The sequence below is a fragment of the Oryza sativa genome, chromosome 3 (assembly GCF_034140825.1).
Source record: "Oryza sativa Japonica Group chromosome 3, ASM3414082v1".
Taxonomy (NCBI): domain Eukaryota; kingdom Viridiplantae; phylum Streptophyta; class Magnoliopsida; order Poales; family Poaceae; genus Oryza; species Oryza sativa.
The window spans coordinates 5,796,831-5,824,150 of record NC_089037.1 but is presented as its reverse complement, the minus strand read 5'-3'; the positions used below and the strand labels follow the sequence as shown (position 1 = coordinate 5,824,150).

General features: G+C 42.1%; 7 protein-coding genes across 9 annotated transcripts; 6 read left to right on the top strand and 1 right to left on the bottom strand.

Moving 5' to 3' along the window:
* Positions 1–459: 459 nt before the first annotated feature.
* Positions 460–1,954, top strand: LOC4332024 (uncharacterized protein At5g39570). The gene has a single exon (XM_015777455.3). It carries the CDS (start codon positions 544–546, stop codon positions 1,717–1,719), a length of 1,176 nt encoding a protein of 391 aa, XP_015632941.1. The 5' UTR covers positions 460–543; the 3' UTR covers positions 1,720–1,954.
* Positions 1,955–4,257: 2,303 nt separating this feature from the next.
* LOC4332023 (uncharacterized protein At5g01610) lies at positions 4,258–6,829 on the bottom strand. The gene is made up of 3 exons (XM_015773304.3): positions 6,579–6,829; positions 6,014–6,068; positions 4,258–4,883 (listed from the first exon to the last, which is right to left on the bottom strand). The coding sequence occupies exons 1-3, from the start codon at positions 6,663–6,665 to the stop codon at positions 4,504–4,506; spliced, it is 522 nt and encodes a 173-aa protein (XP_015628790.1). The 5' UTR covers positions 6,666–6,829; the 3' UTR covers positions 4,258–4,503.
* Positions 6,830–9,314: 2,485 nt separating this feature from the next.
* On the top strand, positions 9,315–15,910 carry LOC4332022 (pre-mRNA-processing factor 39-1). Of its 3 annotated transcripts, XM_015776664.3 has the most exons (15): positions 9,315–9,472; positions 9,588–9,701; positions 9,784–9,974; positions 10,055–10,161; positions 10,649–10,878; positions 11,400–11,567; positions 11,819–12,179; positions 12,680–12,823; positions 13,418–13,570; positions 13,652–13,768; positions 14,099–14,179; positions 14,291–14,440; positions 14,808–15,071; positions 15,333–15,437; positions 15,537–15,910. In XM_015776664.3, the coding sequence occupies exons 3-15, from the start codon at positions 9,938–9,940 to the stop codon at positions 15,675–15,677; spliced, it is 2,058 nt and encodes a 685-aa protein (XP_015632150.1). In that variant the 5' UTR covers positions 9,315–9,472; positions 9,588–9,701; positions 9,784–9,937; the 3' UTR covers positions 15,678–15,910. The 3 variants fall into 3 exon arrangements, with proteins under 3 accessions (XP_015632150.1, XP_015632148.1, XP_015632149.1); XM_015776662.2 differs by having other exon boundaries at positions 9,588–9,974; XM_015776663.3 differs by having other exon boundaries at positions 9,562–9,974.
* An 853-nt stretch (positions 15,911–16,763) lies between these two features.
* LOC107276562 (WEB family protein At2g38370) lies at positions 16,764–18,869 on the top strand. The gene is made up of 3 exons (XM_066308962.1): positions 16,764–16,977; positions 17,336–17,456; positions 17,561–18,869. Exons 2-3 carry the CDS (start codon positions 17,355–17,357, stop codon positions 18,659–18,661), a joined length of 1,203 nt encoding a protein of 400 aa, XP_066165059.1. The 5' UTR covers positions 16,764–16,977; positions 17,336–17,354; the 3' UTR covers positions 18,662–18,869.
* A 1,972-nt stretch (positions 18,870–20,841) lies between these two features.
* LOC4332021 (cysteine proteinase inhibitor 6-like) lies at positions 20,842–21,401 on the top strand. Its single transcript, NM_001417359.1, has one exon. It carries the CDS (start codon positions 20,920–20,922, stop codon positions 21,259–21,261), a length of 342 nt encoding a protein of 113 aa, NP_001404288.1. The 5' UTR covers positions 20,842–20,919; the 3' UTR covers positions 21,262–21,401.
* Positions 21,402–23,061: 1,660 nt separating this feature from the next.
* Positions 23,062–23,659, top strand: LOC107278042 (putative cysteine proteinase inhibitor 7). Its single transcript, XM_015774793.3, has one exon. The coding sequence runs from the start codon at positions 23,119–23,121 to the stop codon at positions 23,470–23,472; it is 354 nt and encodes a 117-aa protein (XP_015630279.1). The 5' UTR covers positions 23,062–23,118; the 3' UTR covers positions 23,473–23,659.
* A 2,797-nt stretch (positions 23,660–26,456) lies between these two features.
* LOC107275461 (putative cysteine proteinase inhibitor 9) lies at positions 26,457–26,801 on the top strand. Its single transcript, XM_015773987.1, has one exon. It carries the CDS (start codon positions 26,457–26,459, stop codon positions 26,799–26,801), a length of 345 nt encoding a protein of 114 aa, XP_015629473.1.
* Positions 26,802–27,320: the final 519 nt, after the last annotated feature.

Here is a 27,320-nt window from a genome sequence, read left to right as displayed (position 1 = left end):
TTCACGTGAGCAGTGCCAAACATAAGTTTTATAAAGGTACATCTCACTTATATTATAGTTACAATGTAATTACATATAAATAAAAATGTAATTATTATAGTTACAGTGTAGTTATACTAAAGTTACAGTGTAGTTATACTATAGTTACAATGTAATTACATGTAAGTTACAGTGTAGTTATTCTATACTTACAGTGTAATTACAGTATAATTATATTGTATTTATATTTAATAAATTTTTAAGAGAAAATTTGTCGACAAATGTACAGGTAGTCCTAAGCCTATAAGGCCTCCGTATGATTTGGCCTCGTGTAACAGATGACAGAACATCGCGACCGTCCGTGTCTTGATCGGACGTTTCAGATGCGTCCACCCAACGCTAACCTCAACTTGAAAGCTGATGAAACCGAAACTGGATTGATTCGCCTCAAAAAGCAGAGTACCGTGTAATAACACACTTGACAGTTGACGCGGCATCGCGAGAAATTTCTTCTTCTCCTTCAGATCCCGAGCTAAAGCTAGCTAGCTTACCCAGCTCGCGCGAATGGCCTCCTACGACGGCGGCGGCGACGGCCACCGCGGCCGCCCGCCCCCGCAGCAGCACCGCCCGTCGTCCGGCGGCGGAGGCGGGGGCGGAAGCGGCGACCTGGCGTCGAGCGCCAAGCTGGTGGCGGAGGCGGCCAAGTCGGTGTTCCAGGACCACAACCTGGAGAAGGTCGACAAGGGCCGCGTCGCGGGCGCCGCCGCCGAACTCCTCCACGCCGCCTCCCAGTACGGCAAGCTCGACGGCAAGCCCGCTGGCAACTACCTCGAGAAGGCCGAGGAGTACCTCCACCAGTACGGCCGCAAGGAGGGTTCCGCCGGATCCGGCGGCGGCGGCAAGTACCAGGATGAGGGCGGCGAGGGCAAATACAAGAAGAAGCCCGGTCATGGAGGTGGGAGGTACGAAGAAGAAGAAGAAGAAGATTACAAGAAGAAGCCTACTAGTGGTGGTGGTGGTGGCTATGGAGGAGGAAGGTATGAGGAAGAAGATAATTACAAGAAGAAGCCTACTAGTGGTGGTGGTGGCTATGGAGGAGGAATGTATGAGGAAGAAGATGATTACAAGAAGAAGCCTAGTAGTGGTGGTGGTGGTGGCTATGGAGGAGGAAGATATGAGGAAGAAGATGAATATAGAAAGAAGCCGAGTGGGGGTGGCTATGGTGGGGGGAGGTATGAGGAAGAAGAAGATGATTACATGAAGAAGCCGAGTGCCGGTGCGGGTGGATATGGAGGTGGTGGAAGGTATGAGGATGAGTACAAGAAGAAGCCTGGTGGTGGTCATGGTGGAGGGAGGTATGAGGAGGATGATGAGTACAACAAGAAGCCTAGTGGTGGATATGGGTATGGTGCTTCAAGTGGTGGAGGCCATGGTGGGAGGTATGAAGAAGATGACTACAAGAAGAAGCCTAGCGCGCACTCCGGTGGCGGCGGTGGCAGGTATGAGGAAGAGGAAGGGTACAAGAAGCCTAGTGGCCATGGGGGAGGGAGGTATGGTAAGGAGGAAGAGGAAGATGACAAGAAGAAAAAGAAGCATGGCGAGGGGTCGGAGGGCGGCATGGGAGACTACCTGAAACTGGCACAAGGTCTCATGAAGAAGCAAGGCGGTGAGGGGGAGAGCGGTGGCGGCGGTATGGGTGACTACTTAAAGCTTGCGGAGGGGTTCTTGAAGAAGCGCTGATTTGTAACTGAATCTATGATGTCTCATGAATTGTGAAGGACCTTGCTGTGTTTGGTTAGTTTCCTGTTCTACTTAATGCCCAAATGGTGTGAAATCATGTACGATCTCCATCCGGTTATACAATAAAACTGTCTTGGTCAGTTGGTCATGTTGTCTCTGCATTGTAACACGAATGCTTAGGGTGCTACCCATGAATTCGGGGGAATAAATATTGGATGGAAACCTGTGTTGCTCATGTTGTGTGTGCCATTCCTGACTATAATTAAGTATTATAATGCTATGCAGATGCATTTTTCAGAGTTATTTCCTTATTGGTTCATAGTTCATAGTTGACATATTACTAAGTTATGTTTTCAGGGAATAACAAATTAGCCGTGTTGTGGAGTATGAGGGTAATCTATCTTACCATACTGGACTATCAGTTAACTAAATTTGGGTTGCTATTAAGGTTTGCTGGGCTCAATAGAAGAAAATGCTCTTTTTTCCCTCTTCCAGAAGTGTTTTCACTTGATTGACAATGGTTTCATCTTTACAAAAATCCCTTTTTGATCGATAGGCTGAATTATTGTTGTTATGCAAGTTATGTTCATATGATTCATGGACTATTCCTATCCTACCTATAAGCTCTTATCTTCTAGAGACAGTCATCAACTCCTTTGTTCACTCCTTTGTTTTTAGGCTGGTCACTGAATATTGATGTCTCAATGCTAAATGGTTTTATGCCTAAACGATTCAGTATATTGTTCAAATACTTAGTGATAAATAGTTGTCTAACTAGAAGAAGTATTTAATCTTTAACTCGAATCTAGTGATAAACTATTTAAAGTAGACAATGGATTATTTAGCAAAAACATTATAAATTCTGTTTGAACTCTGTTATTTCGGCTGTTTATAAATCACATATTGTTAACAAAATAAATTCGAAGATGATTGTTGAAACACATCCTCAGCTGGTGGGTTAGTCCAGGGCAGAAAATAGGTGGTTTTAGAGTGACTTGAATGAAACGGTGGTACTATTCTTAGAATACAACAAAGCTTTAAAGGATAAGATTCAAAAAACAGAAAAGAAAATGCAGACTGGATACCAGCTGGTTCCCAACTGCAGGCCTTGTTCTTGAACTTCCATGATCTAATTATTATGCCTTCTTCCTTCTCCCAATTCCATGATAAAGAGAAAAAGCACCACTCAAGAAGAACATGAATAAATGGTCAACTCTAGTGTTACCTTTACAAGCACAAATGTCATCTCCTTCCACTATGGTTGAATATCTCTGCAATGTCCATCTTACCTTATTTGCAGCTGCAGGTGCCTCTTTTATGCTGTGTGATCTGTTGGTACTAATTCCAAAGCTTTTCAGACAACCTGAATCTAATTGATTTGAGAAATAGAGGTGTGATAGGATCAGCAATCACAGTTGGTGCTTCTGCCATCTTCCCTGGAGATGTACTGTCTAGCGCTGAGGTGGTGGCAGCAGCTGTATGTTGGCTTACCACCATGAGTTCAGCAAAGTTGTCAAGCGCTGCGCTGCTCCCTGCTGGTTAAACAGCTGACCTCCTCAGCTTCCCATTGACTTATGGCTAGATGCATGAAGGAGAAATTCTTCAGTCGTTACATCGAGAACGCTGAGGGTTACCTATACCCGTTTCGATCTTCATCAAGGGTATGTGTCAACAAAGTCTGATGATGAAGGTGGTGGAATTTGCGTCTGAAACAGCGAAACAACCAAAAAAAACCCTTCCATCAGTCTTCACCAGAAGAACAGGAATGGCTTTTGGTACAGCAAGCCTGGTAGTCATGGTTATTTGGCTTCTGATAATTTCTTTGGTGATGGTGGTCATGAATCAGAGGAAGGCGATCCAGGGGACTACATAAAGTTTGACACAGATGTTCTTGAAGAAACAAGGTCAGTATGCTGTCATGGAGGAGTCACAGGATAGTTTGAGGAACTACCTGAACTAACCAAGGCTCACCAGGAAATACTGAGCTCATTTCCTTGATCCATGGGGTGTCAATGTTGCATGCCTTCATGGAATTGGTATTGATGTGCTCAATGTTTGGTATGGCCAAATATCTAAGGTAAGTACTACGCTTTAGGTGTGTTTGTTTTGAGTCAACATTGCAGCTGCTGATGGATTTCAGTACCGAATAATGTAAATTAATGGAACATCATGTGTTCCTTTCTATATCCTGATTTAAAATATTATGCTAAATATTATGTGTTCCTTTCTATATGCTGCTAGCCACTCTGCCAAAATTAGAACGTCCTAAACCTAGATGCATCATTGTTTTTTCTCCAGAGGTTTATATTTTCAATAGGCAGCCAGGCAGGTTCTCTTCAACTTGGGCATGGTTAAGCATCATCAAACAATCAATGGATGCGTTTATATGCGCAGGAAAATTCCTTCGTGTCTGAATGCTCCATGAAAGACGATACAACTTGTTCAGCAAAAGGACATGCAACTCAGCAGACAGGCACCACCCAACCACATGCAAAAGACCATAGACGACCGGATCACATGTCCCCTAGAAATAGGCAATTCAGAACGAAAACACATACTAAAATGTTCACATTGCTAGGACATCATCCATGTGAAGGACCGGATGAGAGAACATGCAAGAGTGTCTTTTGTCAGGAGGAACAAATTCTCCATGTTTCCAATATACAAATCTGCTGAATCACAGCACCAGAAATCACCAATGTGTCCTCCAGAGAATCACACACCACATGGACTCAAAAAAAATGGTAAGAATGAAACTATGAGATAACACTGATCAATTCAGGTTCAGAACTCCTCAACTGCGATGCCTTCCCTGGGGACCTCATAAGCATCCTTCTGCCTCAGCTTCTTCACGCCGGCTATGAAGCAGATCTTGTCAGACCTGAAGCTCTCCAAGCTTATGCTAGCCACCTTCACCCACACAACCACCTTGGTCTTCATGCCTTCGATCGCGGAGAGCTTGCCTCGAGACAGAGTCACCTTGACACGAGGCGCGTACCGTATCACGGATGAATCCTTGAAGCTCACCTCACAGGGCTTAGACAGGTGCACAACAAGCTTCGAGCTTGTTTGATCATATTCGTAGCAGATGATATTCCGAGGGAAGAGGCCTGGAGGAAGGTTGTACTCTCGCAGGAGATCAGAGAGTGACTTGTTTGGTTTGCCTGGATAAGAGAAAATGGAAGTCAAGTCTCTTAGTTCCCACTCTTATGTAAAATTCAACTTCTCTGCAGATCTAACATACTGATAGGCAAATTCAGAAGGCATTCTGAGCTATTCAGGGAAATTCAACTGTGGTGAATTCTGAGTGAAATACAAAGGTAAAATCTGCATTACATAAAACTTGAATATCATTTCTATGAACAAAATTGCAACCAAAGTGCACAAATTCATACGAGTCTCAATTCTCAACTCTCAACTGTAGGAACAAACAACAACCTTGGCAGAACTTGAGGAGCAGCACACAATATTGCATACATCTGTTCTCTAAAAAAATAGAAAATATATAACTAGAAGTGTCATAAAACACACAAATAGATCTCCTTTGCAAGCTGGCATACTTTCTTTTCCCCAAGTCAGGCAATGTATTAAAAATATGTCATTTTTATGTTTTCATGTGAGCAGGTAGATTAGGATACTGATTATGCTAACTTTTTTTCTCCACTGAATACCTACTGGAGTATATATCGGACATGTATGAAACAGAATATGCATTACAGACTGGCAAGTTGCAAATCAGCTGGTTGGTGTCTCATAAAACCGTGCCATACTTAACACAACCTTGCTAATACCGCCAAAGACTTCAAGAGGACCAAGGCAAAGATTGCAAGTAAAACAAGGTGTTAGGTGAACAATTCTGTTAGACAAATCCCCTTTCCTCTTAGGAGCTTTTGCATAATGTCGTCAACAGAAACTGGACCCATTGCCAGCCAAAGCACATTGGTAGAATGTCACAAAAGTCTTCAGTTTGGCCCCCCCATGTGCATTACTGTATAACTTTGTAGATCAAAAAGGGATGAAAGAAAAATAAAGAAAAGCTATATCCGAACTCCATGCAAGAAAAGCAGAAAAGTTAGAACAAAGCAGATCACTTTGCATTGTTTTGGATTTACGCATTAGGCAAGAAAAGCAGCATTAGCAATTTGGCACCACTAATAACTATGTACAATTGTACTAAGCATAATGATTTACCAAGACAACACAAAATGCACACATCAAGGTCTGCTTCCTGTCTTAAAACTCACTCTTAATTTTTATAGCCACAAATAGAACAGAATTGAAAGGAACAGTATACCTTTGAGCTTGTCGAAAACCCATTTCGCCTTCTCCTCAACAGTGCTCGAGAGACGCTGAAAATCACAACAGTTAGGTTTGTCAGTGTGATGTGAATGTCGAACCTAAAGTGCACTGTAGCAGAATTTCCTGTGATTTGAACCTAAACTGCATTGCACAGAAGTAAAGTGCAGTACAGTCGAATCAACAGGGTCATTTTCATGCATCTCCCACAAGAAAAGTGAAGCAAAAACAGGTTGCAGAAACATCTCGAAGAACTCCAAATGAATCCTAACACTGACACCAACAATAATGTGGAAGAACAAATCGTGCATTCGCACAACCAAACTGTTAATCTCCAGAAAAGACCAGATCATTTCTAGACGGCAGCTTCCTCAGATTGTAACAGAAAACAGCATCTCCAAGAAGCAAGCCAGCGAACAAGGAAACCAAGAACGGCATTGATTGATTTCAGTAGTCCAACAAAGATTCACCAAGCAAAGAACTAGCCCTGATATAATCCAACTCCCAACAGTCTCAACAAACCAATCAAACAGAAAAGCGAAGAGAAGGCAAGTAATACTTACGGAGATATCGCCGCCAATGGCGGAGAGCTCCTGCTTGGCCTTCCGGGAGATGGTGAAGCTGCCGATCTTGGTGAGCGCCTTCTCCATGGGTATCCCTTCTCGTCGCTCTTGGCCGGAGGCTGTTGTGTGGAGTGTGGACGTGTAGACGACGACGGACGGCCTCTGCAGTCTGCAGTCTGCACTGCGATTCTGCGAATGGGTGGTGGGGTGCCGCAGGATGGGCGACACAGAACCGGGTTCAAAGCTCTGGCACCCTCCTCCTCCGGATGATCCCAATAAATAAGCAGCCGGCTCGGGGATCGATTTGGTGGTGGTCTGGTGGACCTACGGCGCCGGATCTTCTGCGGCCAAAGAGTTGCTGCACTGTTTGCTGCGTCAGATGGCAGGAATTTGCTCGCTTTTTGTTGCGTTTTACTCGGAGGAGAAAGAAAGCCGTTTGTTTGAACTCGTACTGCCGCGAAATGCACAGTGGATTTCGGCCTTTTCGGTCAATTTACCGATCGGCGTTCGGTACGGGGAAACGTACAGCGAGGGATCGGTAAATTGACCGAAAAGCCTCTTTTCCCAACTCTTCTCCCTCGTTTTCTGTACGCACGTATTTCAAACTGCTAAATGGTACGTTTTTTTTAAAAGTTTCTATATGAAAGTTACTTTAAAAAAATCAAATTAATTCATTTTTTTAAAAATAATTAGCTAATACTTAATTAATCACGCGTTAATGGATCGTCCCGTTTTCCGTATTACTGTACCGGTTGGGAACCGCTTCGGCGAACACACCCTGAATCGTCCAACGGCCGAACCGAGGCGCGAGCCGGACAGCGGTAGGAGCGGGGCGCATTTGGTGCGTGTGCCGCGCTCATCGCGGGTGCGGGGTAGGCGCCCGCACCGCAAGCGAACCGTGACACGGACACGCGCTCGCGGTGGCTCGTGTGGCCTCGTGACTCTTGGCATGCGCGCGCGCTGGGTGCTGGTTGGTTTGGCCGCTGGAGCGGACGAACAGCGGCCCGGCGCGGCACTCCGCGCGTGGTGTGTGCGTGCGTGCTACTGTCGATCACGCCGCGCGGCACGGGGGACCGACCAGCCTCGTACCGTGGATCGGGTGGGATCTCTTCGTGGTGAAATGCTACCAAAGCTATCGGCGGCCGTGACAGAGAACGGTGCGCGTCTCGCAGTACTGCGCATCAACTGGTGAGGGAAACAGTACACTCTGCACTGCATATCACGGGTCATCGTTTGCACGTAGTAGTGGTGTAGTGGGAAGTTGGGAACCGAACCTACTACTCTGCTACTACTACTAGCAATGAACAGAACGAAAGTACGAAAGCTACGCGAAACCCGACCTGGTCAGTGAGACGGTCACGAAGGAAGGGCATTTTGAATCCCAGAATTGATAAAACAGATGAATAGAAAAAACGTAGGAATTGAATGCCATATTTATTGGATTTTTATGGGATTTTGAAACACAGGAAAGTCTCCAAACTATCGTTTGATTAGCACACAGGAAAAACACAGGAATCTTAGACACATGAAGAGGAAAACATGAGGTGAGACCTCATGCTTATTTTTCTCCAAAGTTACTCATTCCATAGGAATTTTAAAAGAATTAATAGGAAATAATCCTTTGTTTCAAATGACTATATAGAATTATTTTTCATAGGATAAAATCCTCTAAAATTCCTATGGTTTTGCATTTGATTCAAATAGGCCGAAATGTGTGCTCGGAGAACAAACGGGATAGAAAAGGATAATAAGCTCATGGTCATCCCGACCCATACAAATCGACGATCATGCATGCCTCCACCAGCTCACAGATGCTTCACGCTTACACCGATTACATGAGATCGAGCTAAGGTAGTCCTTGTCATTCACGCTAGCTGTCCTCCACCTAAAGCTAATGTGTGCCATTCTCCATTCTCGTGAATTCCCCTTGGTCGTGTACTCGTGTGGTGGCTCTGAGCCGCTGCCTGCTGGCTTCGCAGCCGCGCACCGTACAATCGCCTCAGATTTTTGGTCGGCGTCTCGCACGCCGATCCAGTAGATTGATAAGGTTCCCCATCGTGTAGCGTACAATATTACGAGTCTGTTTGGAGTGTTTAATATTTTGGGAAACAACTGATGATAAATTAGCTGACGATAATCTGGATGAGAACCCAACTTTTAGCTTACATGAGCCTGTTCGGGGAGATTATGTAGCTACAGCTTTTTTCAGGATCACAAGCTTTTCAAAACAGTCTAGTTTTCCGTTCCCTTAAAAGTTAGCTTTTCGTTTAGATTTTAAGAAAATATAGTTAAAGAATCCAGAAAATAAAATAAAAGTCAGAAATTGAAAAACACAACTTTTCCATATTATCAGAACTGGCTACTATCCAGATGATTCTTTAGAATCTTAAGCTCTCCAAACATGTCCTATTTTATTTTCTAGAATCTATAACTATGGACTTGATTCCGAGAAAAAAAACCTAGATTATTAAAGGAACTTCTAACCGATAGAGATTATAAAAGAAGCTGCGGATGGGAGACCCTAACAAACCCTATGCGCGGGGCCGACCCGAGCAGAGGGAGACGGCGAAACGGGCCCTTGGTTGGATAAGACAACGTGGGCCGCGGCAAAGCCTCCCCCGCTCTCATTGGGCCGCGGAGAAACAGAAATTTGGGCCGCGTCACGCAGCCCGCAGCGGGGGCACACGGGCTCCTCTCCCTGTACTTCCCCGACGGCCCACCTCTCCGCGCCCCCCCACCTTTCCCACGCCGCTGATACTGATAGCCTCCCACCGATCCAATTCCAACCCTAACCCTCCGCCTCCGCCTCGCCTCGCCGGCGCCGAAGCCCTCGCCCGCTCGTCGGCGACCCCTCGGCACCTCATCCTCCCCGACGCGCGCGCCTCCGCTCGCCGGTGCGTGCTCCGTGATTTATCCTCTCTTGTTCTAGCTCTTTTACGGCTTCGCTTTTGGTGGTTTTTTTTGGTGTAATTTTTTTTATCAGCCTTCGCCAACTGTTCCCCCCCGTAGGGGCGAGAGGGATTCGTCGGCCACGGTCCGCAGCCGCAATGGAGCAAGATCAGGGCGTTGCTGCCGCGGCGGCGTCGGAGAATCCAAGCGCCGGCCAGGGCGCTCACGATTCCGGTAGCGCGGGGGCTGGCGCCGCAGCCTCTTCCATTGCGTCTTTCGATTCGGCCACTGCAAACCCTGACGCAAACGTTTACAGTCAGAATCCGAGCTCCGTCCCGCAAGCCGATGGCGCTCAGGGAGCGGATGCCTCCGTGTACCCCGCCGACCACGCGCCGCTAAACGGGACATCGGGCCAGGTGGTAGATTACCAGTCTGCGGGGGCTGCAGAGAACGGCGCCGCCACAAACGAGATGGGTGAGCCGGTTCCCGAGCAGTCCTATGCGGATGGTAATGTTTCGCACATATGAACACTCTTCACTCGCTATCGGGCTTGATTGTACTTGCTAATTCATTGTTTCTTTTCGCAGCTGTGCTTTCAGCAGAAGAAGCAAGGTTGTGGAATGCCGTTACAGCGAATTGCTTAGACTTCAATGCTTGGACTGCGCTTATTGATGAGACAGAGAAAACTGCTGAGGTAATGTTTTTACTGTTGCCGTCACCATAAAATCTGTTATTACTTTATTCTGCAACTTGTTGTATGCATAGGCACTCTAAATTTGTAACTTCTCATTTTCTCATTCATTCACATGAATGATAGATTTACCTTATGATTATATGCATCTATATCTTGGAGAATCTGGTTCCATGAATCTGCCTTGTGGATTTGCATCATCTCATATAGGTAATCTATGTTTATATAGGTTCACAATGCTTGATGTGTTTTGGCATAGTTTGCCATGTTGAGCTGTCATTTGTAACTTTACTTTCCTATCTCTCTTATTGAAATGGTAGAGCTCTTATCCAAGTTTCTCAGGGAAAAAAATGAATTGTTATCATTTGTCCTATGATAGTTTTTGTAAATATTTGTTCATTTATGTTTTAGTTAAGTAAATTAAGTCGGAATTATATGGCAAGAGTAGTTCTTTTTGTGCTAATAATTTTTTTTATCTATTCTTGCCCAGAGCAATATCTTGAAACTAAGAAAAGTGTATGATGCATTCCTTGCGGAGTTCCCTCTCTGCTTTGGATACTGGAAGAAATATGCAGATCATGAAGCACGTCTTGATGGTGTCACAAAAGTTATAGAGGTTTATGAACGTGCAGTTCTTGCTGTTACTTATTCCGTGGACATTTGGTATAACTATTGTCAGTTTGCAATTTCTACATATGAAGACCCAGATATCATCAGAAGGTAGCAATCACACTCTATCTATTCCTATTTGTTTCCTCTTGTAGCTGATAGCTGTGTGTGATTCATGTCCATTTTTTGGATTGCTGCCAAAAATCTTCCCTACCAAGTCTTTTGCCAACTTAAATAGTATTGCACTTGTTTGAATTGAAGCCAATTTTGGCAACCCTACCAAAATTTGGCTCCTAATTAGTAGCAAACCAAAGGACACAGTTGTAGCAAAACTCTACCCACCAAAATTTGGCTGCACCAATTCTTGCCTAGGTTTTGGCAGTACCAAATTTTGGGAGGGTAGAGAACTAAACTCACCCTATAGGAAATCTATGTTGGAATGTTTGATATATGTGCCTTCGAATATACTAGCAATTTATAAGTAAACTTGGGACTTTTCTGTCAAGAATGATATGATCCTTCGTGGATGTAAATGTAGGATGTAGATACCACTGAGTGCAGCAGCCGGCCATCATTCATTGTAAAAGATTTTATTTCTACATTAACAAATTTTCTCACATTGTCTTTTACAGACTGTTCGAACGGGGTTTGGCATATGTTGGAACAGACTATCGTTCCAATATTTTGTGGGATGAGTACATTAAGTACGAAGAATCACTGCAGGCATGGAGTCATCTAGCCATCATATATACGAGAATATTGGAGCATCCTATAACACAGCTTGATCGGTATTTCCATTGGTAAGATCATTGGGTATTTGTGCAGTTTATTTTTGAATTGTATTACTTTTTATGAATAAGTCGTTGATTAGTGGTCTATCAATTGTCAGGGTGATTAAGGAATTAGAGTCATATAAACCAATTACAACAAAAGAAATAGCCATATAAATGTAACGTGGTATTTTGGATGATAATTGTTATATTCTTAATGAAACATAGTGAAGTAAATTTTATACTTGTACTAATGGTCATTTGTTTTAATTTCTACTCAGCCTAAAGGAGTTGGCCGCAACACGAAGTTTATCAGAAATACTTACCTCAGAGGAAGCTGCCATGTATTCTGTTACTGCCGAGAACACTGCTCAGACGCTTGATGGAGAGACACAACCTGGTGATGTAGATATGTCTGCTCAACCCGAAATTTCAGGTTCAACAGAGGCAGATAACCTGGCAAAATACGTTTCTGTTAGAGAAGAAATGTATAACAAGGCTAAAGAGTATGAGTCTAAGATTATTGGTTTTGAGCTAGCAATTAGAAGACCATATTTTCATGTCAAGCCCCTTGACAATCCAGAGCTTGAAAATTGGCACAACTATCTTGATCTTATTGAGAAAGAAGAAGACATAAATAAGGTATGCTTTTGCAATGGAAATAGTCCTTTACTTTTTCATTCAGTAGACTTCATGCAGTACCTGGAGTCTTGTAACTTACAATTTTAGTCTTATTGGCTCCATTATATGCTTTAACGGCTAGTATTTGGACGAAGCTTCCTTTGTAATGGCATATTGAACTGAGGATAGAGCATGGACATAATGTTTGGTTTCGATGAGGCTAAGTACTCCAAACTTTCATTTGTCAGTGGCCGTTCTGGGTTAATGATATGTGCTACCAAATATCAGTTGTTTGAATTTTTAATCTCATATATGCAGGTAATTGCTTAATGCTCTCCTTCTTAACCATCTATCTATCAGGCAAGGATGGTCCCTCCTTATGGAGGGGCCTCCCTAATCAGCTAATGGAGTAACCTGTGTGAACTTCTTCTGTTTTTTTGTCAATATTTTATTGTTATTCCCTTTATTTCCTTTATTACTTCCGCTCAAGTTTTCTGATGTTACCCAATATTTGTTTTCAGGTTATCAAGCTGTATGAAAGATGTGTTATTGCATGTGCTAGTTATTCAGAGTTTTGGATCCGTTATGTGCTATGCATGGAAGCTAGAGGAAGCATAGAACTAGCAAACAATGCTCTGGCTCGTGCCACTCATGTTTTTGTCAAGGTATCACATATACAGTCAGTATAATTTACCTTTTACCATTATGTTTTTTCTCCTGCACACTTTTTTGATATGGATCTTGTGTATATCCTTCTATCTACATGCCACTAACATCATCATACGATATCAATCAGCAAGGTCTGACAACTGATCTAAAAGTTCTGTTTCTCATTTCATCTTGTGTTCTTTCACTGTCAAAGATTCTGTATCTGCGAAATGAAAATCTTGTGATTCTTGATTCTATATAGGTACTCTGCATGGAGATAAATAAGAAATATAAGAAAGTGGTCTGAATTATTAGTTTGCAGGCTGCTTAACGCATATCTACCCTTTACTTGTAAATTGCTTTTGTTATTGTGATTTGAGTAGACAGTAGACTCCTTCTGAAACCTTGTTTGATTATTGACGTGCTGAAAACACAAAGAATAAACTAATAGCATCTGTCTGTCATGATTACCATTTGCCATTGATAATCTGATTGGGGCCTGAGACTGTATCGACAATCAGTATTTTATTTATTGCAACGTAATGCATGTAGTTTATACTGCAATCGTTTTAGATTTACTGAATAACACTGTTTCTTCTATTCTTTAACAGAAGCAGGCAGAGATCCATCTGTTCAGTGCAAGATTCAAGGAGCTTAGTGGAGATGTCTCTGGAGCACGTGTAGAATACCAGCATCTTTATTCTGATCTGTACCCTGGCCTTTTAGAAGCCATTGTTAAGCATTCTAATATGGAGCACCGATTGGTATCTCCCGAATCAAACTACGGCATTATTGTTTCCTTTTTTTTTGTGTTAAAAGGTTCATTTATCTTTTTCATCTTGCAGGGAGATAAAGAATCTGCTTGCTCAATTTATGAGAAGGCCATTGCCGCTGAAAAGGAAAAGGATCGGAGCCAGATTTTGCCTACTTTGCTGATTCAGTACTCACGATTCTTATCTTTGGTAAGTGTATCTTTATTGCTACTTTTGAGATAACAGAAATATTGCACATGTCTCTTTTGTGTCATCTGACACTGTTAATGGAACATGCATGATTAGCTGATAAGAAAACACTCAAAACAGCATTAAATAGAATGTTGTCATTTGGCATTCTTCATTATTTATGTTTGAAGTGTTGTATATATATTAAACGTTTGAGCCTACGGGATGACCAGTTGTGTCATGTTAACTCGTTAAGTGGCTGATTGGATCTGATTACAATTATTTTCCCCTTCCTTTTTGTCTCCACTAGCTCTTTTTGCAGAATTTGATGTATTTCTTAAAAATGTGCAGGCCATCGGTGACATCGAGAAGGCAAAGGAGACGCTAACTGGTTTTCTCGAACAATGCGATTTGACAAAATCAATTATTGAGGTACGATTTTTCCCCTTCTAAATCTACTTGAGTTTTCTATTTACCACCTTCGCTTTCTTCGTACCCGCTGCTATTCTCTGCTTCTGTATCATTTTGTCCATTTTTTGGCAGGCTATCATGCAACTAGAGTCGATCCTTCCATCTGAAAAGCGTATTGAATTTTTAGATTCACTGGTCGAGAAGTTTCTTACAGCTGAACCAACCGAAGGGGAAGTCACAAGTCTAGCTGACAAGGAAGACATATCTTCCATATTTTTAGAGGTAATTCTTCAAAGCTACATGGCAGTTCTCTTTAAAGTATCTTCCATATTAAGTTACCCATCTTGAAGTTTTTAGCTCAGGAGCATTAAAACTGCAAATTAGAGATAGTTTATGTATGTTTTGTTTTTTGTTTGCCTGCCTGTTAATGAGATACTGGAGACCTACTAGTAGCTACGGCCTCAGTACTAGTTTGTCTAGCAGAGAAGAATGGATCATAATTCTCTAGGAATATGAATCAAATGATTGCACTGCTTGTACTTCTTTTCCTAATCTGAATTGTCCTGCATGGCAGCATCTGTTTTATTTGTTCTTTTGGTTGACCCACTACGATTGCTGAGTTAGTGACGTGTGTTTAAATTCTCTACAGTTTTTGGATCTATTTGGGGATGCACAAGCGATCAAGAAGGCTACCAATCGGCATCTTACTCATTTTTCGCGGAAGAGAAGCATGCTGTCATCAAAGAAGCGAAGAGCTGATGATGTTATCATGTCAGACAGAGATAAATTGGCTAGGATTGGGGATGGTACTCAGCCAGTTGTGGGAACTGATCCAAATGCTCATAATCCTCCAGTTTGGCCAGCGACATCTGAAGCATCGGGGCAACAATGGGGAGCTGCTTATGCACCACAGGTTTTTATATTCCTATAATCCTACCAATCATTTATTTATGTCCTGAACGTGTGTAGCATGTTTTCTATGCTGTTGCAAAAAAGTGAAAATATATTTTGGTTTCTTTAAACGTCTTCTGAGTTGGTAGACTTTCCTCTACTGTTTATATCCTCGCTTGCTATGTCTCTGCTGTAATCTGTCACTTGTACTATCTCTCTTTGTTATAGTATTTCTTTTAACTATTTGTTGATGCGATTGACTCTTAACCTGTTTGCATTGCAGGCCACTTATCCTGCGTATGGAACTTACGACTACAGCCATCAAATGCCTCAATCTGCTCCTCAAGCAGCTGCTTACGGCGCCTATCCTCCAACATACCCCGCTCAGGTACTGAAGATGTTCTCCATCTAAACTTGTAGAGTACCTCTGGATTTGAACTGCTTTGTGCTTAGTAATCTGATCAAATTGTGCTCGAAATTATTTTAGGCCTACACACAACAAACCTATGCACAACCTTCAGCAATGGCGGTGGCGGCACCAGCACCCGCAGTGGCACCGGCGGCAGCTTACCCTCAGCAACCTGTTGCAGCTCAGCAACCATATTATGGAACAGGAACATACTACTGATCTGTAGACTGATTCAAGAGGGTGCTACGAAAGTCTGTTTATTTGTTCTCGCGCTTGTATCGCTGCAGCCTAAATTAGCATATTTTACTGATGATACTGTAGGTCGAAGCCATGGCAGGACCCTTTGTATTAGTACTACTAGCGTTACCAGAAGACTAGTTAAGCACATGATTTGTATAGCACCTCGTGACATTTTCCTGCTAGCATAATGGTCCATTGTTTTCATCTCTAAATGGTCGTTCTGTTGGAATGAGTTATGCATGTGTCTTGTCAACCAGCCACGTTGGCCTTGTCTACTTGTTCTGCCATGCATCAATTTGCAGAACACCAGAATCCATTACGCCGCAAGCATGTTTCTGTGTATGTGAGCGACGGCCGGGAATGGAATAAGAGCGGGTACAATAATATGATGATATCATATTTGTGTTTATGTGAACAAGATGATAACATCTTATTTGTGTTTATGTGGAGGAGAGGAGAGAGGAAAAATGGGCTACATATTTATATAGCCACCTGTAGCATGACCAATAGTGTAGTATGTGTAGTATGTATATAGGCCTGGTTAGATCAATTTGCTGTGGCAAATTATTTTTGCAAAAGTTTTAGTGGTAAAAGATTTGGCATTAGAGTTTTGCTAGTTGGTGTTTAGATTCACGGTAAAGTTTTGCCATTTTACTAGTAAAGATAGAGAGAGCGCGGCTCCCAACATACTTTTTAGCAAAATTTGCTACTTTAGCCTCCCAAATAACAAATGCCAAATTTGTCAACTTTTGCTACTAGTGTTTAGATCATTTCGATAAAAAAATGCTCCAAAACAACAAAAGTTTTGTCATTTTGGAGGAACTAAACAGGGCCATAGTTAACTAGTATTGTATTTATTAGTATGCTACTAAGTTTGATATAGATGATGTGTTAATTATATTAATAAAGTTAGTAGTTGGCTTATATTATTAAACTGCTCTAACGGATAAACCGCGGTGGTGGTGGCGGTCGTACGCACCGAGAGCGGGAGAGCCCACGACGAGCGAAACGATCGCTATCCTCCGGTAAATACGCTCGCAAACTCCTGCACATTCCTGCGTTGGTGGTGGTTCCAAGCCCGAAGCGTGCCGCCTCCTCGTGTCCCTTTCTCTTCCTTGGATCGGCGTCTCGTCTCCTTGTTTGCCACGAACCCACGACGCCCTCGTCGTCTCGCGCCCATCTCACCCGCCTCTCCCCTCCTCGCCTATATCAACAAACCAACCGGTTTCTTCGCCGGTGAGGCTATGCACCGGTGATTGGCTGCTCTGCTCAAGCCAAGGTAAGCCACGGCTTTCTTTCATTCCCACTGGTATTATCTCTCTCTATCCGCTAGTAAATTCAACTTGGTAAAATTGCTCGGTAAAAGTTGAACCGACATCCGACATGTGTGTAAATCTACAGTTCTATCCGGCCTTGTTCGGTTAATCTTCATGAGAAAGGGATCGAAGGTTGAGGTGTGGAATAAATACTCTCCAAATCTCCTTCAATTTTCTTAGAGGAAGGATTAACCCAAAAAGACCTTAGTGTGTTAATACTTTTGGTAAACTTCAGATTATTGATTTTTAGCTTACTGTATTACGCTTGATTTTGTTTAGTACTACATCGAAAATACTGATCGATCGACGGTAAGAGTGCAGGTTATCGATCGTCTTGGACATGGCCGAAATCGACACTAGGCCGCTTGGATCTGTACGAGCAGCACTGACCCACTTCCAGCAGAGAGCTGATCATCACAGCAGGTTTAGCCCAGATAGAAATGTGCGTAACTGAACTGAAACTATCCACAAAAGTACAAAACTGCAATTCCATTTTAGTTCCTGGATTCCATCTCTTCTCACACACTTGTCAATTGTCAAATGCAGCTGCAGGAGATCGAGATCCTGACGAAGGAGCTCGCGAGCTGCAGGATGCAGCTCGAGGTGAAAGAGAACGAGAAGATCCAGGCCAACCTGAAGCTCGAATCCCTCCAAAACGCCATGCAAGAATCGTCCGACAACCGGATGATCGCAAGGCAGCAATCTGAAGCTTCTGAAGAGTGCAAGGCACTGAGGGACGAACTGACCGTCGTCAGAGGCGAGCTCGACGCCGTCAGGAGCTCGAACTCGTTTCTGCTGAGAGAGATCGAGCTGATGGAGACGAGGATGATCCTGGAGAAGGAGAGCATCAGGGACTCTCTGAATCACGTGCTGCAGATCAACGAGTCCGTTCTTTCGTCTGCTGTCGCCGCGATCAGGGCGGAGGAGGAGAGGTCGGTGTTCTTCCAGGAGATCACGCTCGAGTTCTTGAGCTCTGACAAGAACCGGGAGGTGATCGACCGGCAGGTGGAGATGATCAAGAACCTGGAGAGTGAGCTGATGGCGAAGACGGTGGAGATCGCTTACCTGCAGTCGCAGCTGCAGCAGGTGAAGGAGCACTGCATTTCATCGGAAATCATCGCAGGGAACCAAGAACAGCAAGCGGAAGCATCGCTGACGCTGGGCAATGGCGACGCGGAGGCTGTGGTCGTCGCCGGCGGCGGGTTTGTCGCGGTGATCTCCAAGGAAGACGACGGCGGCGGCGAGGAGTTCTACACGAAGGAGATCGAGCACGATCAGCAGCAGGCGGCCGGGGCGGCGGGGCTCGCCGTCGCCGATGGGTACGTGCTCGTGGCGAAGAGCGACGGCGGCGACGCGGACCTGAAGGGGAAGCTGGAGGCGGCGCGCGCGGAGATCGGCGACCTGCGGTTCAGCCTGGAGGAGGCGGTGAGGCGGGCGGAGCTGGCCGAGGAGGCGAAGGCGGCGCTGGAGAGGGCGCTCAGGGAGGAGATCCAGAGGAAGGCGCAGCCGCGGAACACGCCGTCTCTGACGACGACGACGACGACTCCGGCGAAGCCGCCATTGACGGGGCCGAGAGGAGGCGACGGGAGGCCATTGCCTGGAGGCTGCCTGACACTGGGGAAGGTGCTCAACATGAAGTACAAGTAAAACTTTTTCAGGTTTTTTCAAGCAAAGCATGCATGAATTCAAAGATTTCAAGTGATGCTGGTGTATGCCTATGACTTGTTATGATTACATTCATGTGCTTCCTTAATTGTCTACTTAAGATGTAGTATGACTGTAAGAGCACTCAAATGGATGCCATATATATTAAACTAGCTGGGTGGCCCGCGCAATTGCACGGCTAGCACGCAAACAAAATCATATATTTTTCCGTATGACTTTTACTTAAAATTTATTAAATAGCTATCTTATTGTCTTAAGACTTTGAAAGACCAAACCTTATCATTCCCGTATTTCTAATTATATAGTTTTTAAAATTCACACTAGCTGCTACCCCTTACTTCTATCATATCCTTCTTTATTTGCTTGCTCGATCTGCCACTATTTCTATTCATTCTCCTTGAAACCTCTAAAAAAATGGATCTTATAGTTTTTAGAATTTATTGTCTCGTTAGGTTTTGTTTTTATAATTTCTATAAGTTCCGTCAAACGCTGCCATTATACTCCTCTACGGCCCATCCATTGTGTTTTCTTTTTATTGTCATTGAGATTTAAAAAATCGAACATAATTATTGTTCAGGTTCAATTTTTTACTTTCTAGAAGTCCCGCCAAACCGTCAGCGGCTTTACTACTGTACTTCTTTATGGCCCGCTGCCTCCACTCTTTATTGTCATTAAGATTTTAAAATCGAACATGATTATCATTGGTTTTTTTTTTACTTTTTAGAAGTTCTGAACCTTTAAAAATTGGATCCTGTAGTTTTTAGAGTTTATTGTCTTGTTGAGTTTTATTTTTTATAATTTTTAGATGTCCCGTTAAACGATGCCACTATACTCCTCTACAGCCTATCTGCCACCTACTCTTTATTGTCATTGGGATTCTAAAAATTGAACATAACTACCGTTGAAATTTATTTTTTATTTTCTAAAAGTTCCGCCAACCGCCTACACTTTGCCCGCTGCTTCTTCTTTTTATTGTCATTGAGATTTTAAAAATTGAATATGATTATCACTGGGGTTTATTTTTTTTGTCTTTCTAGAAGTCCCGGCAACCACCTTACCCGTTTGCTTCACGGCATGCCTGTCGTCCCTCCTTTTAATCGTTATTAAGATTCTATTTGGTGTTTTATTAACGGTTTTTATATGTTGTATCAACCGCCACCACTCTACTTCTTTATAGGCCTGTTACTTAATTTATCTCGTCATGTGTTTTACATGGTTTTCTTTTAATAGTCTTTATTTTTTTATCACCAATTTTAATTATTTATAAATTATATTCCTAAATGATTCTTTTTCTTTTTCTAATTAATCGTGTGTTAATTGTTTAATGACGATTAATTGTATATGTGCAACCGTGCAAGCTTTGTTTATTTGACAGCACAACTCTTGTCTGTGTAGGTTTATAATTGAATTAGATTATATGTGTACTGTGTACACCGCCAAAGAAATAGAAAAGGAAAGACTCATAGTATGTAACTTACACAGTACATATATATGGACTTATCTTTTCTACAACAAATCTATACAGTTAAAATCTGAATTGAATCAAAGGTTTTAATTAATCTCGTATTGGGTTCTTATATGGACTCCTCTTACAATATTGCTTATTTCTAATTTCGAATTTCAGCTATTTTTTATATTGTATTTCTATTTGGACTCTTCTTTTCTTTTTCTTCGATTAATGTGGGAATTTCTAGCCTCCATAGCGAACGTGATGCCTCCTTTTCGAGCTGTCTTAATAATATAATAGATAGATACTGTTTAGGCAGGTATTTAGTTTGCATTAACATTTCATATCTCAATATTTTTATAATTTTATGAATGGTTCTAGCACTCTTTTTTTTCCTGAATTTAGAACTCATTGCCTGATGATTTATGGACACCTCCAAAGATGAAACTCATTTTCATTATTCTAAAAAGACTGGAATGGTATTTCTTGGAGCAAAGGAGACATTATCTCGGGAGATATTGAAGAATTTCTCCTTTCTTTATTCACAGCTTTATATACATCAGACAATTTAATGGGTACCAAATCTTATACTGCTAAAGTTGGAGTAGGATATATACCCAATTAATTCCCATATTAAAAAATCCATTAAATTTCTGCCCGTTTGAGCCACACCATTCTCATCTATTTAAATGCCTTCTCCTTGCTTGTCATCGCCATTGCCATCGTCATCACAGCACAAATCAGTCAAATAGTCAAACAAAACACACACCACCAGCAGCAGCTAGCCATAGCCATGGCCATGACGACCCGCACCCTCCTCCTCGCCGCCGTCTGCGCCGCCGCCGCCTTGCCCCGAGGCTGGAGCCCGATAAAGAACATCGACGACCCGCACATCCAGGAGCTCGGCAGGTGGGCGATCACGGAGAACAACCGGGTGTCGCCGAGCGACGAGCTCACGTTCCACAGGGTCACCGGCGGCGAGCAGCAGGTGGTGTCCGGCATGAACTACCGCCTCGAAATCGAGGCGGCGAGCGGCGGCGGCGACGTCACCGGCAGCTACGGCGCGGTGGTGTTCGAGCAGGAGTGGAGCAACACGCGCAAGCTCATCTCCTTCGACAAGAACCACAACTTCTGAGCTCCCCGGAGGGCGATCGATAGCTCTCGATCGGCAAGATTTATGTGTTGAATAGCTCGAGTTGTTTTGATGTAACCATTGCGTGGATATTTTGTCCATCCAATTGTTTTTCACATCGATAAAAAGCCAGATTTCTTCTGATCTCAATCTCTTTTTTTTGAATGAATGAGGAAAACAAAGCTTTTCAAACAACACCATTAATTCCTCACAGGGCCCACATGTCAGTGAATATTGCTGTATATGTAATACCACAGAGGATCTGGATTCGACCGCCCCCTCCTTTTGTTCTAGTACTAAACTATAAACGCATGGGTGACACTATATATATATATATATATTTGTCAACAGATATGACATTGCTCTTTGGAGACATTAAGGAGATGTTCTTTTTGATAAGGGTACATGGTACTGAATATGTTACCTCTCCTCTTGTACTTTTTGGCAATAGAGTCGTTTCCTCTCCTCTTGTACTGAATATGTTACCCTTTGAGTCTAAATCAAGCAACAATTCGATCCCCAAATTCACTATTTGACACTTTTAACTGCCCCACGCCGGCAAATGCATGAATGGGAAATCACATAAATGGGGAAAATACATTTTTATAGGAAATTAAATGCATATGTAAAGTTGATAATTTTAAAACAAGGAGTAGGAAGAATACATAAATATAATTCTTTGGATGGTTAACAACACTGGAAAATAGATGAAAGAAATATACTGAAATATGAAAGAGATGTACTGAAATGGAAGCTTCCAAACGATTGGACCTTCTGCTATCCTTTTTCTTTTTAGAAAAATCATGCATTGTGCCATTGCAAAGGAATTTTACATGATTTGGAAGCGCTAGTATTTTGTTCTAAAGGTCAAAGGAGAAATTTTCCTATATATGTGACTTTGTTACCAAGGGCACTTTATCAACCTTATGTGAAAAGTTCATTTTATCCCGAGCAGTGCATCTCACCTTTGGGAAGTGCTTCATATGTTCTGGGGTAAGATAACTCTTCCCGTGAGGTCAACAAAGTGCATTTGGCTAAAGGCTAACGGCGATGGTAAAAAGAAAGAAAAAAAAAATACTCTCTCCGTTTCAAAATATAAACATTTTCAGTATAGTGATAAGTCAAATATTTTCAACTTTAACTATTAATGGTGAGAAAATAAAAAAGATCAGTCATGTAAAATTGATATTACTATATTTATGTTAAACAAACTATCTAATACGCAACTCTTTTCATTTGAAATATCTTACTTTTATAGATATTGTTGATCAAAATAGTATCTTGGAGACTGTGTCAGAGTCTAAAAATACTTATATTTTAGGACGGAGGGAGTATATGTTATGGCATTTTGTAAAACTCACATTCATCTACGGCTATTTTGTTGAATCAATCACATGTCAGTGGCAAAAAGTAGAATTGCTCCCATCCCGTCAATACACAATTGCATTTACTGTATCCCAAAAATTGCCTACTATTTTGCTCTCAGATTTCATATCTAAATAATTGATTTGGAAATCATTTAGAGATCCCAAACTATATGTACTTATAACCAGATAGAGTAACATGCATGAGAGCAAATCAAAGCATATCCCAATTTGTAAAATTACAAACCTGCCAATTAATTTCTTCTTATTTAGTGAGCATAATACATATACATGTTAAGATATCACCAGCAATTAAAAGGATGCTAATTGAATCATACAATTGGATAGGTAGCAATTAGCAGCCTATAATTTTCTACCTGTTGGCAGCCACACCCTTCCATCTATTTAAACGACCTCTACTTTGCTTCTCTTTTCACCTTCACCCACTGTTAAAAAAAAAAGTTTAACCGCAGCAGCTGCAGCTAAGCTACTAGCCATGACCATGAGGACCAGCAGCCTCCTGCTCGCCGCCGTCGCCGTCGTCGCCATCGTCGCCGGCGCCACGGCGGCCACCGTCGGGTCATGGGAGCCGGTGGACATCAACGACCCGCACGTCCAGGAGCTCGGCCGGTGGGCGGTGGCGGAGGAGGACAGGGGGGTGGCGGCGGGCGGGCTGACGTTCGAGAGGGTGACCGACGGCGAGAAGCAGGTGGTCGCCGGCGTGAACTACCGCCTCACCCTGGAGGCGTCGAGCAGCGGCGCCAAGGACGGCAGGTACGAGGCGGTGGTGTACGAGCAGGACCCGCGGAGCAACGCGCGCAAGCTCGTCTCCTTCGAGCCCATCCACTGATCGATCGAGCAGCTAGCTCTGCGACGGCGAAACTCCGGCGATCGAGATTGCTTTGATTAATTACCAAAGTGTGGTGTTTATGTTTTTATTTATTTACTCCTGCATGCGTGGATAGGCTTGGCCCATCCATGTAGCGTGATTGCGTGAGATACTGAGATCAATAAGAGGGGAGATTTATATTTTCTTATGTTCGTAAGGTAAAATTGTTGAATGAATGGATGGAAATGAAATTGTTGAAACAACATTGATCATTTATCTCCAGGTTCCCTTCGTTCTGCCAGAATCCAAATTAATAAGGTTTCATTTCTTCATTTTTTTTAAAAAAAAGTTTTTGAGCTCTTTAGGGTCACACACAAATACATGTCTGTAATACACATTGTCAAACTTAACAAGGTCAGTCATTTCCTAGCGAATAGGGGCCGTAGTGTTGGCCGTTCTGAGTTTTGGCCGGACGACAGTTGTAACCTTATCTCACACCTGGTGAGTGTGGACAATTCAGTAATCTAATGAATTCCCTTTCCCCGAAAAAAAAACTTAACAAAAATCTAAATATTTGGATCAACTGACACATGTATAAATCACATGACAATTTCCGGTGTTATTAAAAATTTAAAATGAACCGTAAAAATTTTGACGGCATAAAACACAAAGCATGTCACATTTGGATATTATAAAAACCACTTTTTCCGGGAATCCATACAACATATTCCTGTCAGTAGTGTGTTCAGTTGACAGGTTTGGTATCTTTGATCTTATAGAGGTTGGGCTTCTCTATACTCTCCAATCACAACACTTGGATTTTCTCTACTTGTGGTCTAGAGGTGAAAGGGTTGAGGATGAATGAGTAAAATTTTAAACACACAAATACAACTAAACCAATCACAACAAAATTACATATTTTTAGTAAGACAGATAGTTAGGTGTATGTAGAAAATATTAATAATATTAGATATTAAAAACAGAGAAAGTCCGTAACTTTTGAACGGTAGATGGCCGAATTTTCCATTAAGTATCTATTACTTATTGCATAGAGTATATACATATTGCAATGCACCAGCCAAAAAATTAAGAAATTGATTAACAAGGAAAAACATAGATCAACAAAGAGTAAAAAAAGACAGTATTTCATATGCGTAATTCAACTATTTTAATTGATACTAAATCATCATACATCAAGATGGATTTGGATCCAATAAATTTCTACCTACTTGAGGCCTTACCATTCCCCTTCTTTTAAAGCATGTTCGAGATGGCGATCGAACAGGATCCTAAAATATTAGGGGACCCAAAATTTTCATACTTTAATTCATGCTAATATGTTCCAGCATGTTTAAGACATACGTTCCATTTCGTTTCATTTTGTAAAAGCTTTGCTCTTCCTTATTTACTTATTTGGCTAGAATAGACTTCTTTTCTTCAGGTCCAATAAATGTTCTATAGTAATGCACGGCCATTTTAAATAACTATGACTAAACATATATACAAGTTCACATTCTTTGGATCTACCTATCTATTATAGAGTAAATAGTTCTTTTCACAATAAGAGTTATCCATACAGTGACAGTATTTAATTATAAAAGTTAATTGGCTAAGTAGCTGACCCTATTAGTCAGTTTTTTTAAGATAAAGGAAAATAAGCCTTTATCTTTTTATTACTATTTTCTCCGCTTAATGAATAGCCGTTTGCTACCAATGGGGGAATGGCTTCTTATTTCCAATCTAGATGATTGGATTTGTACCAAAGGAAACCAGAAATTTCATATATAGTAGAAATCTGGGATAGAGAAGCTCGTCCTATTCATTGGTACCGATCATGAATACTTTAAAAATTGTCTTATTTATTTGAACCCATGATCAGGTTCCATTTTTTTCACTTAATCAAAATTAAATGACTACAGCTAGACAATTCTTCTTGGCAATTGAAACGTGACTCTAGCTTGATAAATTATGCAACCTTGGTGAATACATATTTGTGTTCATTCATTAAGTCTATTCTTTAATCTACATATAGTTTTTTTAGGTTATTCCTAAATGATCTACATATTTGTATTCATTCATTAAATCTATTCGTTATTTGTGCATTTGAGTAAATGGACATTGATGCATGCATCGATGCACACAAGTATTTATAACCCACATGCAATATATTTGCTATTGGCTAGAAAATAGTGGGGATGGTGCATACATGGAGTTTGTTGCTAGAGTAAATATAGTATGAGAGAGTTATTAGCTTTTCTTGGTCTTGGTGTACCTGTAAAATATGTATATCAATTTGGAATGGAGGAGTATGTATTATGTGAAGTGAAATTTACTCTTCTATTTCTTAGCATTTTCTAACATTAAGTCTTATTTTATATTTTGCACCGGGTCTCAAATTTGTATGTATGGCCCTGGCGCCCTCTTCTAAGTTATCCTCGTAATCTAGTTCAAACACTTTCACACTGCCATGAGGACCGTAGCATCCTCGTTGCAACCGCTGTCGCCTTTAAGATTTTTAATATCTTAATATTGATTTGAAAATGTAGAAAAGATTTTTAATATCTTAATATTGATTTGAAAATGTAGAAACTATATGTATTTATAACAAGATTTGTAGTAATAACATGCATGGGAGGGGAGCAAATCATGCATATCCCAATTAATTTGTAGACCTGACAATGAATTTCTTGTTGCTTACTAAGCATATTGTATTACCAACACATCGGAAAGATATAAAGAACAAAATAAGTGGGGTACTTCATATGCAATCAACCAACGATATAATAATCGTATGCAATCAACGATATAAATGGATGCTAATCACTAAAAATCATACAATTATTTTTTGAATCTAAAAAAAAACCATACAATTGGAAAGACAGCATCCAATAATTTTCTTCCAACAAGAGCCACACTTTATTCCATCTATTTAAACTTCCTCTCTTTTGCACAAGCAGCTAGCCTTTCACCTTCACACACACTGTAAAAAAAAAAAAAAGCTCACAATGAGGACCAGCAGCCTCGTCCTGTTCGCCGCCGTCGCCGTCTTCGGCGCTGCCTGCACGGCGGCGGCCGGCGACGAATCCTGGAAGACGATCGACGCGAACGACCGGCACGTCCAGGACGTCGCCCTGTGGGCGGTGGCGGAGACAGACTGGGCGTCGGCGACGGGCGGCCTCACGCTCAACACGGTGGACGGCGCCGAGAAGAGGTTTGAGGCCGGCGTGAACTACTACCGCCTCACCCTCGAGGCGTCGAGCCGCGTCGTCGCCAAGTACCTCAGGTTCCAGGCGGTGGTGTACGAGGAGGGCGACGAGCACAAGCTCGTCTCCTTCGTCCCCATCCACTGATCGAACGCTAGCAGCTAGTCACTCCATCCAAAAAACGAATCTATAATTGGATATGACACATTAGTACAACAAATCTACACACAAGTATATCAAAATTCATAGTACTATAATGTGTCATATCCAGTACTAGTTTGGTTTTTTAGGGATGAATAGAGTATCTGAAACTATGAGAGGCTGCGAAGGCAAAATTAATTATGGCAAGATTTATTCTTTTTCTTGTATTCCCTGTGTGGATATACCACACACGTCCATGTCCACGTCCACGACACGATACACATCCATCCATTCATGTATTGTGACGTCGATCAGTAAGATGCAAATTATATTCAGATTTTCTATTTTGTTGTCAATAAAAAAATATGGGAGAAATCTGTTGATTTTTTTTTATCATAGGATATCGATGCACACCAATGTTCGTGCTGGTCGTTGGGTATATTCGTGCGCAACAGAGAGAAAATTGTTGTGTGCGTGCGGGGGCTCGATCACGCACACTTGTTTCTTCCACTAAGCAGTGGCATG

Bases quoted from the DNA above. Each gene is read 5' to 3' on its own strand.
- LOC4332024 (XM_015777455.3), top strand. From the start codon at position 544: ATGGCCTCCTACGACGGCGGCGGCGACGGCCACCGCGGCCGCCCGCCC.
- LOC4332023 (XM_015773304.3), bottom strand. From the start codon at position 6,665: ATGGAGAAGGCGCTCACCAAGATCGGCAGCTTCACCATCTCCCGGAAG. The intron at 6,069-6,578 runs GTAAGTATTACT...TGTGATTTTCAG, and splicing joins CCATTGGCGGCGATATCTCC to CGTCTCTCGAGCACTGTTGA. The intron at 4,884-6,013 runs GTATACTGTTCC...TCTCTTATCCAG, and splicing joins GGTTTTCGACAAGCTCAAAG to GCAAACCAAACAAGTCACTC.
- LOC4332022 (XM_015776662.2), top strand. From the start codon at position 9,626: ATGGAGCAAGATCAGGGCGTTGCTGCCGCGGCGGCGTCGGAGAATCCA. The intron at 11,568-11,818 runs GTAAGATCATTG...ATTTCTACTCAG, and splicing joins CTTGATCGGTATTTCCATTG to CCTAAAGGAGTTGGCCGCAA. The intron at 14,180-14,290 runs GTACGATTTTTC...ATTTTTTGGCAG, and splicing joins TGACAAAATCAATTATTGAG to GCTATCATGCAACTAGAGTC.
- LOC107276562 (XM_066308962.1), top strand. From the start codon at position 17,355: ATGGCCGAAATCGACACTAGGCCGCTTGGATCTGTACGAGCAGCACTG. The intron at 17,457-17,560 runs GTGCGTAACTGA...TGTCAAATGCAG, and splicing joins GGTTTAGCCCAGATAGAAAT to CTGCAGGAGATCGAGATCCT.
- LOC4332021 (NM_001417359.1), top strand. From the start codon at position 20,920: ATGGCCATGACGACCCGCACCCTCCTCCTCGCCGCCGTCTGCGCCGCC.
- LOC107278042 (XM_015774793.3), top strand. From the start codon at position 23,119: ATGACCATGAGGACCAGCAGCCTCCTGCTCGCCGCCGTCGCCGTCGTC.
- LOC107275461 (XM_015773987.1), top strand. From the start codon at position 26,457: ATGAGGACCAGCAGCCTCGTCCTGTTCGCCGCCGTCGCCGTCTTCGGC.